Below are 20,035 nucleotides of genomic sequence, written 5' to 3' on the forward strand. Positions count from 1 at the left end.
TTGGCATATACTTGAAAGGCTGGTTAAATAATTGTGAACCCAAAACATATTTTGTTATCAGAGAGCAGCAGGTAAAGAGCTTAGGTCTAGTTTGAGGATTATGCCAATTGGATCTAAATTTGGAAATACGAGGTAAGCCATGATGAAAGATACTATAGTTGCGTGCCCAGACAGGAGAGGAGCTTGTTGTAGCTCTGAGTGCTGCAAAGGTGAAAATGTGTGACTTTTAAACTGTTTAACAGCTCACATGGTTCGGCTAATTACCAAGTTACACTTTAGGCTAGGAGGGCTTGATTGATTAGCAAAGTCTTGTGATCAAATGGTTCTCTTTCACACCCCCAGTATTATGACTTTCTCACTGTCTGTTTTTTGTAAAACGACATTCGATCAGGATTATACAGCATGAATATTGTTACAAGGTGCAATTAATTCACAAGTGAAATAAAACAAAGTGATTGAATATCTGACATGTGAATATCTGCCATGTGCATATCTTCCGGTTAATGTTGAAACATGCACATACACACACCTAAATGGTACAGAAATTACACACACCATGGAGTTAGCAGTGATATAATACAACAGATATTATATAATGGTACTGGCAGTCTTTGGATGTTGTCCCATTGCAGCACAGAGGTTTATTGACTGTCCATTGCTTCTTGAACTGAATAGTTGATGCCTTGAGTGGGAAATGCTTGTAATAGATATGGATGTACAGTCATCATTTTATCACACATCCTGTTCAAGAATCATGTTTGGTTTTCCGTGGGCTCACAAGTCTGCTGTTGCTCTTTGGGATCATGTGTTCATGGCCTTTCAGTCATTTGATAGCGTGTGATGTGAGTTTCCATCGTGTTCCTCAGACAGGCCTTTACTGATTTCTTATCCCATTCGGGGGGCCGAGAGCTTGGAATAGGAGTTTTTGAGGTTGAATACTGATTCTCACATGTGAAGTGTCTACTGTGTCGATGGAAAGCCCCCTCCTGTGCCCGGTCAGGGAGACCCCCTATGAGGCAATGCTGAGGCTTGCACTGTGACAGTACCTCAATATCTTACAAGATTAAATAATTTACCTTAAAAAAACAGATTCACCTGCCAACGTAATGAATACTTTCCGAATGGCTGAAATAATTCTGACTTTACTGAATTGAGACCCAGCTCCTTTTAATTCAAACATCTCAGTTGTCTCAAAACATTTTTTTTTCTAAAACCACACTTTGTGATTGCTATAGATTTTAATACGGACTTCAGCCACAGTTCATTTTTCAGCAAGATTCAATTCATTACAATACCGTGTGAAAAAGATGAGGTGCCTCTGATGTGTGGTGTTCCGTCCGCTTCCTCAGGAATTATGCCATCTGGTCCAATGTCTGTCACAGAATCTGGGATTGTGAGTTCATTTTCAACTCACTGAACCAATGGATTACATTTGCAATCTGTCATGAGGTGAAGCGGAATTCTTAAACCCAGAGAGCATTCGAAGCAGCAGTTCAAAGTTTATTGTGAAAAAAGTACTCAGTGTGGTGGTTCATTTTTACTCAATTACATTAGGCTGATTTACATTTTGGCAGTCACTCACTTTCCCATGCGTCTTTATTGCATCTTTTGATGTATGGAGATCGTGTTATGCTCCAGTCAAATGACCATTAATAATATTCAGGGTCAACTTGTGCTCTAGGGACATGGGTGATTATGCATTCAGCAACTCAGCTGTGCCTGAAGGTGGGTGAGGAGACAGACGTGCCAGAATGAGAGGTGCCTTTCAATTCTATTACGATCTGGCACTAGAGAGAGAGAAACTGAACCAGATCGAGTGCAAGGAGGAGGGGAAGGGCTCAAAGTGCAGGGCGACACTGAGATGACGAAAATGGAGACGTTAATAATCGAAAACAATCTACAGGACATACATAACAGAGAAACTTCAACATGTAACTGGCCGCAGGACACAAATGGGGCAAGTCAAATTCAAGCATACAGCTTCTGGAAAATGGGGAAATTCAAAATACATCTGCATGACGCTCAGGGAACATTGGGAAAACAGAAATCTACACAAACTGAGCGGCTAAGTAAACAGACAGAAAACACAAAACTGGAGACAAGAACGAGGGGGAACACGGGAGCAAACAGAACACAAAGTAACGAGAAACAAAAGGGAGCACAGAGGAGCACAGAAAACAGGGAAGAACCAGGAACAGAAGCAGGAGCAAGACCAGGAACAAAGCAAGAGCAAAATCAGGAACAAAATCAGGAGCAAAGGCTGAGGGAAAGACACACAGGACTAATGACAATGGGGAACAGGTGAGGACAATCACACAGGTAGAAACAATAAGGTAAGATATTCTTTGCAATATTATTTTGGAAACCCTGCTCTTGTTTGCACTGAAAGGCACAACTTGTATTTTGGGCCATACAAAAAAAGACAGATTTTTACATTTTCACACCTAAAACACATTGGTTTAAGGCAACTTTCAGCACAGAATTGATTTTTCCAAGCACCTACCTGCTCCCAGAAGACACTGTTAATTGCATCTTACAGTAAAAGCTCATCTAGTGGCAATGAAAGCTCAGTCCATTGTTCTGGAGACAGTTAGTGACAGGAAAATGCAATGGTGAACAGGTGAGGACAATCAAAGAAAGGAATACTTCAAAAGTGACACCCACTCTTGAAATCATTCCTGGAGGAATTTCATGCAGTTGATCTCAGAACCTGTGTTGCTGAAGGTTGTCATCTGACTACCAGGCAGCTGGTGAAGGGGGGATCAGCAGATATCTCTCTCTCTCTCTCTCTCTCTCTCTCTCTCTCTCTCTCTCTCTCTCTCTCTCTCTCTCTCTCTCTCTCTCTCTCTCTCTCTCTCTCTCTCTCTCTCTCTCTCTCTCTCTCTCTCTCTCTCTCTCTCTCTCTCTCTCTCTCTCTTGATCCAGCAAAGATGATTTCTAGGTTTTTATTGGATTTTTCACTGCTGGTCTGAAATTATTCCATTTAGTAACTATGAAAAATACTGTCGCAGGCCAAACAAAACTTCAAGTTCAACAAAACAAAACTTTAAGTTAAAAATACAGTGCGTAGCTTGGCAAAACAAAAATAAGTATATGAAAAAGTAAAATGTCAGCAAAATAATAGAATACAAATTGTTAATAGTAAAAGTTCTAGAAGAGAGCAAAAACTAAGACAAGAAAAATAAACTGAAGACTGAAAAAGAGGTTGAACTGAGCTTAAGGTTAAACTGAGTTAAAGAGGAAAGCAGACTAGAGATTTATGCAAAAACATTACTGAAGAGTTTGAATGGTAAATTAAAGAAAATCTGTTTAAATGATTGTAAGTAGAGGCCTGCTGTGGCAGTATACAAATCCTGAACTGCAACAAAAATATCTAGTTGTATTTTAATAACCTTTTTATAAGAATAAATGTCAATCACTTTGTGACAGCAGGTATCAATTTTTCATTTATGGTGGTGGGGCGATGCCTTTGTTTACATTTGGATTGTGCAGTGAACACCCAAACGCCCACAATAAAATGCCACCCCAACAAACACACACACACACACACACACACACACACACACATACACACACACACACACACACACATATTTGCTATTTGCATCGCAACACATTACTTCGTGTTGCCAAAGAAAATCATTTATGCCTTTCAGATATCACACTCACACACACTGACACAATTTGCCTTCCAGCCAGCAGACTCATTCATTCATACAGACAGAGACCAGAGCAGAACAGCCAGCATGTCTGACATATTTACTAATGGAACATAACTAGAGGCCATAACACTGGATCTGTTATCTGAAACAAGCCCGAACAGCCCTGAAGTCTTCAATCCATCATTTGTGGTCTTCTGAATGCATTCACCACCAACACCAAAAACATCCAGTCCCTGTGCTCCATCATCCCTAACCTACATTTTTCACATTTGGGTTTCTTTGTTATGAATTGTAAATAATAGAAAGACACCACACGAAAATGAGAACTGGAAACAAAGATGACCTCAGACAGCCTGTAATGGTGTTTATATTTGCATTGCATTTGCATTTTTATACAGCTGTCTGAAATGCTAAATTCTGATTGGTCAATGGTGACATTAAGGAGAGAGAAGAGAGAGAGACTTGCTAATAATGAGGCAGGATCGGTGCGGTTGAGGCGAAGAGAGAAGCTGTTGAAAGCTACTACATAAACATGGAACTTAATAACCACTACATGTTATCAGCATCACGTCTCTTATATCTAAATAAATAAAGCCATATCCAGCTTCTACAAATGTGCTTGTTGACTCGGGCTGGGCAGTGAACAGCATTTCCAGCCAGTGCCATCTTTCTCTTACCATGCTAAGTTTGAAGCTAAGCTAGCAAGCCCCTGTTTAAACGTAGCACACAGTGGGGCTTGTCTTTCTCGTCAGAAGCTTGTAAGCAGGCTCGTTATTCAAAATGTTCACTCAAAATAAATATGTTGTTAAGAGTATGTTGTGAAATGATTGGTTTCTTTGGGAAGCAGATGTAATTAGCGGTGGTAATGTATTGTCAGTGTGTGATTATCATGGAATTCTTCCCCCTCAGTGAGATAAAATTAATTCATTCCATATTAATCACCCTCTGCTGATGCATTATCACTTCCGTTATGTTTCTGACAGTATTTTACTGCACCGCTTAAAACAGAAAAAACATTAAGAGCTACTACAGTGTTTGTTATAACTGTTAAAATGTTGTGACACCTCCTGAGACGTAGCCCAGAACAGGTGGGTCTGACTACACAAACAACTTTAATTGAAATTGAGAAATGTAGCATCAGATATTCCTTGCAGACTTACCCACTTTTTAATTGAGTGTGATCGTAGTGATACATGAATACCTCTCTGATTGTAGCCACTATTGCTGCTACAGTGCAGTCAAAGCGTTGAGTATTTCAGCTTGTGACAAGATGGCATCACATTTAATCGAACAGGTTGTGTTGTTGCAATCTTACATCAGTTTGTACGATCATCCAGGCGTTGGTCAGACCCACGTTGCCCTCTGTGCCGAAGAGCTGGAGTCCTTTTTTGAGATCCCTCTGGGCGTAATGATCGATCTGAGAAAACACACAGGAAAATCAGATGTGATGGAGTAAAAAAAAAAAAAAAACAGAGATAAGCATTCCTGTGCTAGAAGTGAGAAGTTGAGTGAGCTGTCAGTGAAGGGGCTTTTTTTTCCAGCATGTAATATTTGGGAGCAGCTTATTTCAGCTCTGGAGAGTTTCTGTCTTCTCATTTATCATTTTTTGTCAGGCAAGCACAATGCAATTTGTAACTGAGGGGTGAAAAAAAAGGTGAGTCTCAGTGCACCCAGCTCCCAGCAGCCTGAGGGGTGATCTGTAAGAAATAAGAACAAAATCTGGTCTAAGAGTCAAACACAAGGCTTCATGAGGTTTACAAAGCCCCTACACAAATGGTTGAGAAAAACACAGAATGGACTTATTTAGCTCATATCTTCAACTATTTGCTAATATTTTGAAGATAAACAAATTGCAAACGAAAGCAGAAGTTCAAGTTGATTGACTTAACATAAAGGAGTGGGAATCAGATAGACTTTGACTTTACACTTTGACTTCACCACATTGCTAGGCAACAGGCCACAGCTGGCCAATAAACTACGTGTGGATCCATGTGGGTTTGGTATTCTATTATCGGGGGCAACCATAAATACAATATCAGGAATTTGATATAAGTATCATTGTTATTGCTCAGAGCAGTCTTTGTTAAATTGATTAAATACAACAGATACTACTTCATGTCATCGTGGGTTTGGTGTGATTATATTATTTCTGTGAGAGAAGGCATAAGATTACAAGAAACCCTGAAAGGGATTCTAAAGGAGGTGACATGGAATAACCCAAAAACACATTTTATTGCCAAGGTTTTTTCTTAAAATCTTCTTTATTTAACTACATGAGAGAGACTAAGATGACAGTAAATCTATGAACAAAATGTGCTTTAATTAAACTTGTTATACAGGAGTAATTTTCCCACATAGGCTCTCTCTCTCTTTTTCTTTGGATTCAGGAGATTGAGTCACACTCTAGAAACAGACTCATGCATGAATAATGGAGCCCTCGGTTTGGCATATAATGCTCTTAAATATAGAAGATTTTAACTAAATACTTGAAAAATGTAAACAAACTACACAAGGACACTGCCAGAGTCATGGTCAAATGTAAAATACAGCGTGAACACCCCAGAGCAATCAGAACCGCAAAACAAACACACACAGCTGCTTATCCTTGTCTACATGTGTTCACGGTCAATCCCATTGATCTGCACTGATCTCGCTCTGTCTGAGACTGCAGGCTAAAGCAGCCGGTGCGGTCAGTCCACCTCGGACACAAACATGAAACCTTCATTTCTACCTTGTCTTCTAACACAAAAAGTAATGATTTGGGAACTGTACACTTACATGCAGACATACATGTAAGCAAACAAACAAAAATATGTGAGTGAATAAGTGTGTAAAATTAATGTATATGGCCAATTGTGTTAAAATGGGTTTTAAAAATGACACACTGCAGTAAAGCTCTCCAGGGGAATGTTATTAACCTCTTCTTTTTAGATGTAAAATTAGATTTGTCTTACCAATTTAATTTAGCCAAATACCATTTAGAAATTTGTGCCTGGATTTGCTGATGACCTCTGGTGTATACAGTGTATTATACGCCGGGCTGCACACACTAACTGTATGTAAGCCACACACAGAGCACACAAACACACGCCAGCTGCTGTGTTTTCATTGTTCTATCCTCAAATCTGCTAAAGTAACATTTAATATCACTTTGATTTGCATTACTAAGCATTTGAGAGGTAAAATGTACCACTAGCCCTGTGTTGTGTTCTTTGTGTCATTTCCTAACATCAGAGCAGATATCACTTCGACTGCCAGAGATAAAAAGATTTCAAAACCATCGGAGGATCGGAACAGATAATAGAAAAAATGACACGGAGCAGACTTACTGACAAAAAAATCAGATCTAACAGATTATGACAGGAACGCACGCATACACATCCACTTGTCTACCTGTTCAATTGTGCTAACAGTTGTATGGAGGGAATTTTTGCATTGTTGAATGTAAATAAGACCACTGTCACAATTGTGCGTTAGATTGAACACGAGTTGCCTGTTGATGCATTATATAGTAAATACACTGTACCAGAAAAGTAGAATATTTTTCCCCCAACAGAGAACAACCTTTCCATGAATGTAAACGGGAGATTCTTAAAATTATTAACAGGTTACATATTGAATCCCTTGTCAACATCCAGCACAAAGCGTAAGGGCCCCTCACGTCCTTGATTTTCTTTCTTTCTCGTTTTTATCAATGGAAAACCAGATCCAGAACCAGTCTTTGGATTTCTACTTCTTATAGCAACAGTAACTGTTTTTGCAGGTGAATCTGCAGGTGAAAACTGATTATTTGCCTTCAGTTTTGTTCTCTTGTATTGCTGAGGCACAAATCCAGCATATGCACAAATAAATTATGAGGGAAACAACAATTAATGCCATACGATGCAGGGAGTCAAGAAACAGGTCTTGCCTGCTCCTCATGCTGGCAAAGCTCTTACGAGAGCACTGATGACAATAAATCTGAAGCTTGAACTCCAAATAACTATTTATCCCTGTTAAGGGAGAAGCAGTAACCAAACGGCACCATTTAAAAGGCGCTACTTCTTTCGACTTTCACACTTTCACACTATGCACAGCCATTCCTATTTCTATTACTTTATGGTATCATAGAGGGGATCCCTTTCACATTGCTGGATCAAAACTGGACGTCGGACAGGGAGCATTTTCTTAAAGCAGAACGGAGCTACACTGTATCATATCAGAATAGGACAACGTGTCAGCTTTCTCAAAGCCAATGTGAGAATCCAGCACGGAGAGCAGATATATCACATTAGAGGGGAATGATAAAGCCCCAGGTCTGTAGAGGTTTTGCAACAGGAAAAAACAAAGTAGGTTGTTAGTAAAGGTGACTCCTGTGAAAGCACCGCAATGAGAGCTGCATGAGCCAGGGCTTTACTTTTAGCTTAGTATTGATGTTGTCCTCAGGACTTCAGTCGCCCTTTAACTACACCCAGCGAGATGAAGATGGGCCATCAATTATTTATATAGCGTTAGATACAAAGAGGGATAAGAGATTAGATGTATGGAGAGGAGAGGAGAGGCGAGAAAAGGAGAGGAGGAGTGTAGTTCTTTTTTTTTTTTAAATGTGAGTAGAGTGTATAAAAGAAAAATAGAGAAGGCAAAGGGCAAAATATATAAAAGCAAGTATACTGTAGGGCATATGAAGTCATCTCAAGGCTTGTGGGCACCATAGAAGAAAGCGGTAGCAGGATACAAAGCAAACAAAGGAATCTTTCCATGTGATGGCTCAGGTGAAACGGTATTATATTTGAAAGATACACAAGAAAGACATTTCAAAAGCAGGGAAATAATGAGGGAAAATACATCAATTTACACACCCACTCCAAACTGTGTGTATCCATTACTTGTGCCACAAATGCCAGAGGAAGACTGCAGTAGACCTGTTCTAAAGTTGATAAAAGCACTAAAGATCTGTGAACGTGTTCCCTGTTGAGTTCCTGTCAACACATCCTTTCATACTAACGGATGCCCAACACCATAACACGTTCAATCCTTCCGCTCTGAAGATCTGATTAGGAATCAGTGATTCCAAAAAAAGGAGAATTTCAACATTGCTGCATTGCGTTTTGAATGTGTCTGTCTATCCTCTGTCTAAAGTCAGGATGTAAGGTTTTATACAGTAGGATCATCTCAATTCAAGGTTGAATTAGATGTTTGGATATAAGGTTTCAGTCATTTTCAGATATATGTGATTTAGTCATCTTATCCTCTCATATTTTGCGCTACACTTATGGGCAAGTGCTCATTTCCTGCAAATACCTTATTGTAATTTTATCCAGAGCCCACATTAGACTCCCTGGACTCTGACACAGTTTGAACCAGGGTCAATTTTTTTCAAGGGCATAATACCACACTCTCACGACTCACTGTGCTGTTGCAGTGTATTTTGAATGAATGATGAAATGAAATACAAATGTCAAAATCACATGCCATATGTTATTACGGAGTTCACAGACAGACGTATTAATAATTGTGAACCTAAAAAACCTTGACCTGAAGCTGTGACCTCCAGAATTAAAATTGGAACTTGTAATGAGATCTGTCTTTGGTCCTGTAATGAATGGGACAATGAATATTCTGCAGCTAAACAGAGAGGAGCAATGTTACATTTTCATATTCAAATTTTTAAAACGTTGCAGTCGATAAGCAGGGATTTTGAGATGTTATTGTGTAACATTAAGATTTTGCAATGTATGTGACAGGGAGCGGGTCATATAAGGGCAAAGAACATTATCTGTGGGTTGGAAGATGAGTTTGAGCAGGAAAATGTGCGCTCTTACTTTCAATGCGCAGTTATTGTATTGTGTGTGTCTAAAAATACCTGTTTGTGTGCGCGCTCATACCTGGCTGAATGAGTGCAACATACTAGTGTGTGTGAACGCTAACTTTGTCATGGAGAGGCAGGGCTTTCAGCGGAAGTTCGCATATCCATGACTGAACCGCTCAAAAGCAAAATGGCAAAACAAGCAACGCTGTGTGCATCGACCAAGCTGCTGCTATTTTAAGTTGCATTTTGTCGGCATCAGATGTTATCGCTTATGTGGCCGCAGCCACAACCACAGCCGTATCTCAACCTGGCCGCCACGATTCAATGGATGGTGAGCTGGCTTCGCCCTGGAGCCAGCCGAGTGCCACAGCAAGACAGCCTGGTTAAGACAACTTTGTATTTCATATCTATATATCCACATCTGTTCCACACTTCTTGACAACCTGGACCCCCTTCAATTCCCCAACCAGCTTTATCTGTGATTAGATTACATTTCGCTAAACATTTAAATGTTTTGTCTATAGGCGACAATAAAGGAAAATAAAAGCTGTTCAGCACCATTGCAGGGCATGTATCTTAATGCAATATGCACTCCATTTTGGCCATTTAAGAGTATCTTCATGAGCTTTGGACAGGTTGGAGCAATTACGCATTGGCCCACATGCTTACCATCAGCCTTTATTTGTGGTACGTTGGCCTACAATGTCATATAACCGGGGGTATTGTAATACTGTATACTTGTAAGTTTGTTTATACATTGGAAAACTCCATGGTTTTTAGGAAAATGCTCAAAAGCTAAGTAGGTTAGGACAGCAAGCGGTTTCCTTTTATTGAGTCCAGGAGTTAAAGCTGCTCAGCCTGATGTCTGCTGTACTGCAGGTTCTGGTGATGGGTATGAATAGAAATGCTCACCCAGCCATTCCTTGTACCACTGAATCTAGTGATAGATCCCACATCTAGTCTAACAACTGTGAAACGGGAGCAAAAAGAAAAGACAGACTTTAAATTAACAATGACAACGCAGGCAGACTCTCTGCTCCGGCTGGCTCTCAGGAGAAATGGTGCATGGCAGTGACCATGAGTCACCTCTGGCCGGGATCAGACACGGTTTTGTTTCAATCACATACAACAGCCACATACAGTACATGTCCAGAATGACACAAGCTAACGTACATAGATCAGACAGGAATGAAAGATATTTGTCATAGGAAGTCTACCTGCAGTTTGGAAACAGTATCAGCATCAGAGAAATTTACCTGTCGCCACCACTGACCACATAACAGTGGCTATGACTCATTTTAATGACTCCAGCACCTTTGGGTTACCAGATAAGGTCTCTTGAGGTCTCAACCTCGCCATAGCTCTTCTTTACGTCCTACTTACAGCAGCTACCTCACCTTGACTCACCCAAAGCACTTGGGAGTCTCAACACACAAGCTGATAGGAAATCACCTCTATGGCTTTCCCAAGACAGGCAGTTCATTTACTGGGCAACAGAGGTAATACCTCATATCTCAAACTAAACTCATAGATAAAATAATGGAGATGGAGATGAACACGTGATCCATGGAGAACAAGATGTAAACACACTCTACTGTAGGTATGCTGCTTCACAGTGAAGATTGTAGTTTGTAGAACAAGGCTGCAGCAGCATCTTATAAATAACCTCTGATAATGAGCTCTAATTGTTTTTAAGATTTATGTAGTGGCATTTTTAGAAATTAATTCTACAAAAAAAATGCTTCAGATAAACATGTTACATTTTTAAAACACAAACTTCCCACTTTTAGCCATCAGAATGTTGTCAAGGGAAAAATCCAACCAAAACCAATTATTATTAGACTGAAACACAGCAGAAGGCGTTACATTTCTGAACCTGTACAGGTTTCTTTTGCTGTGGACTTTTCTTATCATCTGGGGGAATAATTGGAAAGTAGATTAAAAGATAAAGCATTTATTTTCAACACAGCCTCAGTGGAGTTTATTCACTGAATTTTATCAGCAGCAAGCTTGAATTTTTAACATCATTATTTAGTATTATTGCTTCTTTCCACACTCACCATTTTGTACTAGCATTCAGCAATCATTATTATTACTGTCATTAAGGGAGAAATCTATTATAAAAGAGGCACGGAGACTAGGTTCTCAACAGATAGTACTCTGAATAGATCATTACATATTGCTTTTGCTGAGGGGCAAAGCTCTCACATTTTTTGAATGGGAAACACTGGCTAAAGATAATTCTTTCTACCTAGAGTAAATGTTGATGTTGCCAAGAGCCGTTTTGTCTAAATCCAATGATTATAGCCTCCAGAAAGTGAAGGAGGGGAAAGGGAATGAAGTGAATAGAACAAACAAAACGCCAGCTTTTCCTCGAAAAGGATTTTTTTATGACTGGTGAACATCACAGACTGTGATAAAGAACAGTTTACAAGACTATATCAATCAGCCAACTTTTCTCTTTGACTTACAAGCCATCAATGTCAACAGCAACCTCTTAGCTACGGGGCATTTGTTGAGAGTGCAGTACGGACTCAAAAATGCAGGCAGATAGAAAATTGTACCATCTGTCACTGTTGGTGTCAAGAAGGTAATGGGTTTGAATCTTAAATCAAAGACTCTTCATAGTTCACACATATCACACACATATCTCTGGGATTTATGTCCTTTCATCCCCCTGCACAGTGCCATATGTACTGAGTGCATCTCTAAGACTAAGCACCAATCAGCGAATGTCGATGTTTAGATGCGCTCCACAGTGGATGGGCATAAAATGAGTGCAAACCACAGCGCTTCCATTTCCACATGCAATTGTAAAACTTGTATTGTAATAAAATTGTAATAACCCCTCTAAAGCAGCATGCACAAACATCATTTTCAGTTATTGATCTGATTTACACAACTGAATTCAAACACTATCAATGTAGTTGCTTAACCGCTATGTGCACCTAAGGGTTTACATATCAGAGTGACATATTTAATTTGGCCATTTCTATTACAGTGTAAGGTTGCTTTATTTCTTGACGTGACCACCCTGGTGTGCTGTCATGTTTAAGTGGGCAGTTATCGCTTGCACTTGGGTCGCCAAGTAGTGGAAAGGTTCAGCAACAGTTTAGCGAGAGTTGGAATTGTTCCAATGGGGAAAGAATCTTAACATGAAAAATGTACACATTTTTTAGAAAACATTACAAGAGATACAGCAAGCAGAGGCAAAGCTCTAAATCTGCCAGCAGTTTGACCTTTGATTCTATTTTCATCACATTTTTAGAAAAGCTGTACTTACATCAATGTCAATAGAGGCAACAGAGGATTCAGCAGTTAAATCGGAGGGTTAGGATTATTCAAAAAATGTGGTTGAGCCAACTTCACTCTCATTGCGTATGAGCCACTGGATTATACATCTCTACCTAGACCCAAAGAAAGATCAATACTAATGCATTACAGCCACACTTCTAGGGCTGGCATGATGAAAAGTATCATTCTTTAATCATATCTTCAATTCATTTTCAACAGAAGCTTATCCTGCTCAGAGTCACAGATCTGTCCCATCATGCATGGTGTGTGTATGCATGGTAACAGCACACACAGGTCACCAGTTTATCACACGGCTGCATTTTCAACCAGAATATTGCTAATCCTGCTGTAGATCTGTTGTTATTGCTTCATGTGTGGGTCTTTCAGGGTAATTGTCCCTGGAGGTAGTAACAAAGCCATGAGGACGAAGCTGTAAACCCACACAGTGTATAAAATACCTATTCATCAATTTCCAATATCACTCTGCTGACTCGGATGGACTTTTATCCACGCTGTCACTCCGCGTCAGATTGGTTTCACCAGTAGTTAATCTCATATGACCCTCTCATCATCCATTGGAACCAACAAAGCGAAACAAATGGCGACCATTTGAGGTGCGTTAAAGATTTGTGAGCTGTTTGAAGTAGCCTCCAGCTGCGTCACAAAGCCTTTATGCGGTCTAAATCAGGTGCAATAAAACAGACCAGTGAGCGTGACTCTTCTTGAAGCCTGGGGAGGAGTTCATAAGCATGCACCCACTGCTCCACTTTGTTAAGATTGTGGCAGCTGGAAATGGTCTTCCACCTTCCACACACAGTGCCGCCCCTGTGCTAGCTTCTGATCCAACTGCAGGATTGCTTCCAGGGAGTGTTACCATGGTGATGGAGAAGGTGAAAGTCGACCTAACTACTACTCTACTACAGGACTCTGTAGGGATGTATTGAAGGTCAAATCAAACTAGGAAAGTACAAACATTGTATGATAGAAAAACATTCTGGTTTATACAGTATATACTGGGTTAAGATCCCTTGTTCTTTAAAAGGAAATACACCTGCTTTCATTGTCTGCCAGACATTTATAGCATTTAATAAGGTGTCATTTGTGATGATTATGAGTCAAATACCTCACTGTTCTGCCCTGATATACTATTTCAAATACGTGATATTGTTGATTGAAATGGATATGACTGTGTTTGAGTTCTTTGCTCAAGAACATCGCAAATACATATCCTTAACTTTTACACTTCTCCCTTACTAATCACCTGCTGCTTAGAGGAAACTGAATTATTCAGAGCATGAGTAATGGGGTACACCGAACATAGGGAAACAAAGATACTAAGAGAAAGGTGACGTGTGACAAGAAGAAAAAAAAGAGACTCATTAAAGTCTAAACAAACTCATGCTGCCTGGGTGAGAGCCCAGAGGAATGTACCAGCTGAAATATTCCTTTGGCTTGCCCTTAAAAGACAAACCTTGGTAGAAATACAACATATTTAGTAATGGCATAATCACTTCAAAATTCCAACAAAGAGATAAAAGACACACAGGGCCAAGGTCTATGGTGGCAAATACAACATCAGACAGAGGGAGGAGGAAGTATCAAAGCAGATTGTTATTTACCAAAACGTACAAAGGCATTATAATCAAGTGTATCTTTGGCCTGAGCCTTCAGGGAACACTGTATGTCCCTAAGCATGAATAATGCAGGAGGTTAAAGAATTGCAGGACGATTTATCATCATCGGAACCCCACACTCTACCAGTCAGCAGGGACATTTTGTACAGGTGCATGGGCTTAAGGTGCAGCCTTTAGCCTCCACAGACAGATCTTCCAACAGCACCGTCAGCTTTGACAGGTGACTGTGTACTTTAACCGTGCTCAGAGCGGGTCTACCTGCACAACTCAAAGGGTTTGTATTTTTGTTGATTTGCTCATGAAGGCGCACCCACATTAATCTCCTCAACCACACAAGCCCATCAAACAACTGGCCCAATTCTAGTAACTATGGCATCACCAGCTCCCCAATATAATATGATGTACGGCACATAAAATGAGTTTGACCTTTACAATGACCATTACTTAAAAATAGAAGAAAAACATACCAGACGTGCCTATAATTTTCACAGTATAACCAATACAACAACTCATCTATTTGACATTTTCATAATGTCAATACCAATCATTTAGGAAACAGACAAGGAAAATAACATTTGTGCTGCAAGGTGTTGAGGTATAGAGAAGAAACTGTAATGCTCCCATGTGAATTTTCAGGGTTTTGTATTTGTAATCAAACATAAAGCTTAGTACGTTAGTACTTAGTACTTCAGCTGAAAATGAGGATGAATGGCAAATTCATATTTGCAATGAAAAGCAATTGCTCATTCATCTCCGTTGCCTTATTTGCTTATTTGCATGTGAAATCATCCAAAATGGATGTGCTGAGATAAATTGAGATTTATCGAGTTCAAAAGGAAATTGAGACTGTCTGTACTTTTCCTGCTACAGCTCAGAGACATCTGTCCAAAGTGTGTATAGCTACAAAAATAAAAACATGCATAGGCATTTTTATTAAAGTTTGATTTAAGAAGGATGTCGGTGGAGATTCTTTTGTATGGAACAAACAGCGTTGCTTTTATGAACTTCATTGTCATTTTATACATGCCAGCTCTTACTTGAAACATCAACAGGATGCATGGCAGACCAACCAGATAATATTTTGTTATTAAAGGATAACACATGAGCGCGATAAAGCTGTCTTACCTTGTCTTGGTAGATGAAGAACAACATGATGAACATAATCTCCAGGAAGAAGATGATGAGGAGGAGGATAAAGAACTGTGAAGACACAAATGCAAGGGAGTGAGTTCAGGAGTTATTTGTCTGTATTTCCCCATTTATCAGGGCAGGGCAAATGATTACAAGGGGGAAAATGGGCATCTGTGAACTGTGAAGTGTGTATGAAAGTGTGAGGAAAGAAAAGGACATTCGAGAGGGACCTAGCTAGGGAGCGTAGAGCGATCGAAGAGCCGTAGATTGATTCGACCTTGATATTTGTAGCTGACAGGTCAAGACAGGAGAGAGATGGAGATGGAACAATCATAGCAAGTGGGACAGGCTGGGAAAGGTGATATAAAGTATCCCTCTATCAACTTTGGAATTTTTTAAAAGGAGCCCAGGTTTATTGGTTGCCACCTCACACCCCTCTGGTATATGGCAGATAAGATGAGCTGCTTGATGGGTGATACATCTTCTTCCTGTGGGCCCATGTGAGTGCTTAAGAAAGTTACGAGCTCATCCATCAAGCACTCTGCAAAGACATGACTATGTCTCTCTCACAGGGAATCAGCAAGTAAGTGTGTGTGTGTGTGCGTGTGTGTGTGTGTGTGTGTGTGTGTGTGTGTGTGTGTGTGTGTGTGTGTGTGTGGAGGGAGGGAAGGAGGGAGGGAGGGACGGAGGGGGGGATCAAAAAAGATTTAGAAAGGAGAGACTTAAAGTGTCTAGTATATCAGCTGATCCCAGTTTTTAAGGGGACATGTGGTTTATTGTTAAATACTTAGTGTAATAAATTATGGAACACATGTTAAACGCTTGACAGCCCAGAAAGTTAGTATTTTACTTCTGTGTTAGCAGCTCAGGCTTTATGCAGATGACATGTCGAAACAGAGCAAGTGTTTTATATGGGAGGCCGTGTGAGACATTATGCAGTAAGCCTGATAGTGCGTGTGTATGATCTTGGTAGTGGATGTGTGCGATCTTGATAGTGCATGTGTGTAAGCTTGATTGTGTGTGTGTGAGCTTGATGATACGTGTGTGTGTGTAAGCTTGATGGTGCGCCTGTATGATCTTGCTAGTGCATGTGTGTGATCTTGATTGTGGGTGTGTGAGCTTGATGATTCGTGTGAGCAAGTCTGATAATGTGATACGGCCTCACACAGTTTTGGGTGGGAGGATCATAAAGAGACCGACAGCGACCTGTTTTCATGTTGTGTACATAGCAGTGTTGCAGCACATTGCAGCAAACTACAGACTTCCAAATAGATCCCTGAATGAAAACATGTCCTTGCTGCAACCAGGGAATTTAGTGATAGTGGATGTGAGCAACACTAGTTCACAAGTCTTACACTGTGTTAAATCTTCTTTTCACCTCAAACCTTCTTTTCACCTTTGCAGAACATTGCTGAGTGAATCACATGAAAAGCATTCAATTGTATCCTTGGATACCATGACCTGGATGACTGAGAATCTTCACAGAAACAATACAATTGTTAGACTGGAGTGCATTGTCTGTATTTTTGTGTCTCTGGCTTTTTAGCATTAGTATTCAATTCAAGGACATATTCAAAATATTGTAAAAAGAAAGCACGTGCAAGCTAATTTGCTAGGAATTTGGATAGCGCGTGTGCATGAAACCAACACTAGGAAAGTTCCCAATGCTCTTTTTGTCAAAACTACTATCAGTGCATTACATAGCTTAAAGTTAAAAACTGCAATAGTGACAAAGCAAAGCCAGTTATGATGACATGATTTGATGATATCATTCTGGTATGATCTTGGTATTTCAGATGACAGCATTGCGTGTTAGACCTATGATATCATAGATGCAGTTTTTTGTAGGATGACATCATACCACCTTCCAACAGTCTCATAACGCATCATAAACATAATGGGCCATGGAGAAACAAGAGAAGCAGAAAGAAAAAAAGGGGGGAAAGTGTTTTTAATAGTCTGTCTCCCTTGTGTATGTAAAAAGTTGTCCAATACAACAGCACAAAATATGGCCCTAAAATCACCACCACTACCCCACAACGGCAACAAAAATGAACTCTGTAAGCTTTACAAACATATGAGTTACTGTATGGCTGTTGTGTTTCATTGTATTGGTTTTTGAGGGTGTAAGTCATAAAGTGATGTGTGATGTTACTGTGGTTTGAGAAAGGAAACTCTTTAGGAAGCCTCTGTGTGATGTCAAGAAGCCACGCTGTGTTTCTTGGCTCCTTGCTCTTCTTTGTGTTTTACCCCAGACAGCAACACTACATGACTTTATTTTGTATTAAGCACAAAGTACCAAAGAAAAAACAAAACAAGGAATGACAGCCTGTCGAGGTGCACACAAAGGCAATAAAAAAAAGCCAGGTATGAATCTCCTGTGCTGTTATGTTGGTTTGTGATGTTTATTTGTGATATAAAGGTAGAAATTCAGATTGTGCGTCACCAGAGTCTTGTTGCCACACACACTCCAGCCTTCCTGCTGGATACACACTGCTTCCCATGTTGGGCCTTTTCTATGTCAATCCCTGCTGGTTTGTGTGCAAATGTGGGTGTTAAAAAGTTCTAAACTTCTAGAGTTCAGACTGTCACTTAAAAAATAAAAGTGAGACAAAAGACACAAGAAAAATGGAGACAAAGGTACTAGATATTGCTATGCTGTATTAATGCTCAGATTGCTCCTCTCCTTTTTTCCATTTGACTGCCTCTCTCTTAATGGCTTTTAGCTCTTTTTGCGATCTCGGGTCTTTCTTCATGGCCATGAAATCACACCAGAGAGTAAAGGGACATCATTAAGAATGAGAAACTGATACTCCCCAGCACTTAGAAACAAACACAGCCATCCCGTGTGGCTCTCTGGTTATACTCGCCCATTAATCTGCCCTTAATAAGAAATTTAAAACTTGATTTGAGACTAGATTGTTTGATGGTAGAGGATAAACTACATTTTGCTTTTATAACACATACACACATATCCAAATGAATCATCTTCAGGAAAAGGCACTGTCACTGAATCTGGTTCCAGCAATTAAAAGGGACTGCACTGTAAAATGGTTTCAATGATAAAAAGCAATTTCCATATGTCATAACAGTTAAATAAAGTGCTGAATAAACTTTCTTGCTGCCTCGATGAAAACATTTTTGTTTTAAAACGATCAATAGAAACATTTCTGTCATATGTCTGCGTTTGTTTTTGTTTTTTTAATGAATGCATCTGTTTGTTAACCTGGCTGGAACAAATTCAACCTAATCAAGACTGAAAATGAAACATGATTTATGTTCCGTGGTAATTTGCGGGACTTTTTGCTAAATCTGCTATATCCTAAATCACTTAAACGTACATAAGCAGCACAGCAGACAATGAAAATCACATCTGCTTTCCCATGGTGGTAGTTGGTGCATGGTGAAGGGTCTTTGTATATGAACATGGATATATCTCCAACAAAATTTAAGAAGTTGGGGGCTGTTTTGTTCAGTCCGAGCTAAGACTCTCAATCTATGCTTAGTGTCTCACAGTGATAAAGTGTGCTATAGGATGGGATACTATATTAAAGACGCCACAGCAGGCTGCATATGTTTCCTCTGAATTCTCATTATTAAAACTGCAATGTGTAAGTCTACTGGGTATTTTGCAGGATTGGCTTCCAGGAACACGACTTCAGCCATCTGAATAAAAGCACAAAAACTGCTTTTCTATAAAAGATAAAGTATTGCAGCTTTACCGCAACATTGTCAGGGAGCTTCCCAAGGTGCCACTGCACGTCAAGCCCATCTTCATAAATTTGTCATATAAACTGTTACATTAACATGATGCATCCACAGCTGAGCAATTGAACAGCATTTTTCCAGCATCAATACCAGTTACTGCTCCTATCAGCAGGTCAACAAGAAGACGTTGAATCCAAGAACCCTGTGGTATTTCTTTGGTATCTCTGTGCCTCATAATACAGTTTAATGGTGTAAATAAATAATCTTGCTGATACATCACAAGGTTATCATTCCAGTCACAGAGAATGCGGACCCTGCAGGATTTTGTTCCATGACCATTTCTGTACCAGAAACTTAATGAGCCACAGCTGGTCTAAATCTACCTGATGTCTTCAGGGGAGATGGAAGCCCTGAAGAGTACAAACTCCACAGGACCAGATTAGAGTCCATCAAGGCTCAGGATTTCTCTAGGCATCGCCACATCTACAGTTTATTTCATCGCACTCGCTATATTTCAGAAAACATTGTCACTCAAGAGCTTTCACCTTTTTCCTTTTTTGTTGCACTATTTTCATTCCTATTAAATACAGTTGACTACCTTTGGGACACATTAGGCTTTATTAGCCACTTAAGCCCAAATGTAGTTTGCATGCATTATGAAAATTGAAATAAATGCGTCCACGGCTCTTCTCCGAGCATAGTCTTGTTCTGTAGATTATGATTTGTTTGGCTGGCACTGCTGACATCCCTGTTTAGCAGAGATCAATGTCATAGCGGGGATGAGGGAAACTGTAATCAAAGTCTTGGCATCGAGATTG

General features: G+C 39.9%; 1 protein-coding gene across 2 annotated transcripts in view; it reads right to left on the reverse strand.

Moving 5' to 3' along the window:
- Positions 1-20,035, reverse strand: part of tspan4a (tetraspanin 4a) — a 90,928-nt gene that overhangs the window by 7,885 nt on the left and 63,008 nt on the right. For both annotated transcript variants that reach the window (XM_076155281.1, XM_076155279.1), the window contains 2 exons: positions 15,504-15,578; positions 4,978-5,079 (listed from right to left, as the gene is read on the reverse strand). In XM_076155281.1, the coding sequence (XP_076011396.1) occupies positions 4,978-5,079; positions 15,504-15,578 (177 nt within the window). The remainder of the gene's footprint in view (positions 1-4,977; positions 5,080-15,503; positions 15,579-20,035) is intronic.

Source organism: Genypterus blacodes, unplaced genomic scaffold (assembly GCF_046128005.1).
Source record: "Genypterus blacodes isolate CSIRO-AG114 ecotype Tasmania unplaced genomic scaffold, CSIRO-AGI_Gbla_v1 ptg000067l_1, whole genome shotgun sequence".
Taxonomy (NCBI): Eukaryota; Metazoa; Chordata; class Actinopteri; order Ophidiiformes; family Ophidiidae; genus Genypterus; species Genypterus blacodes.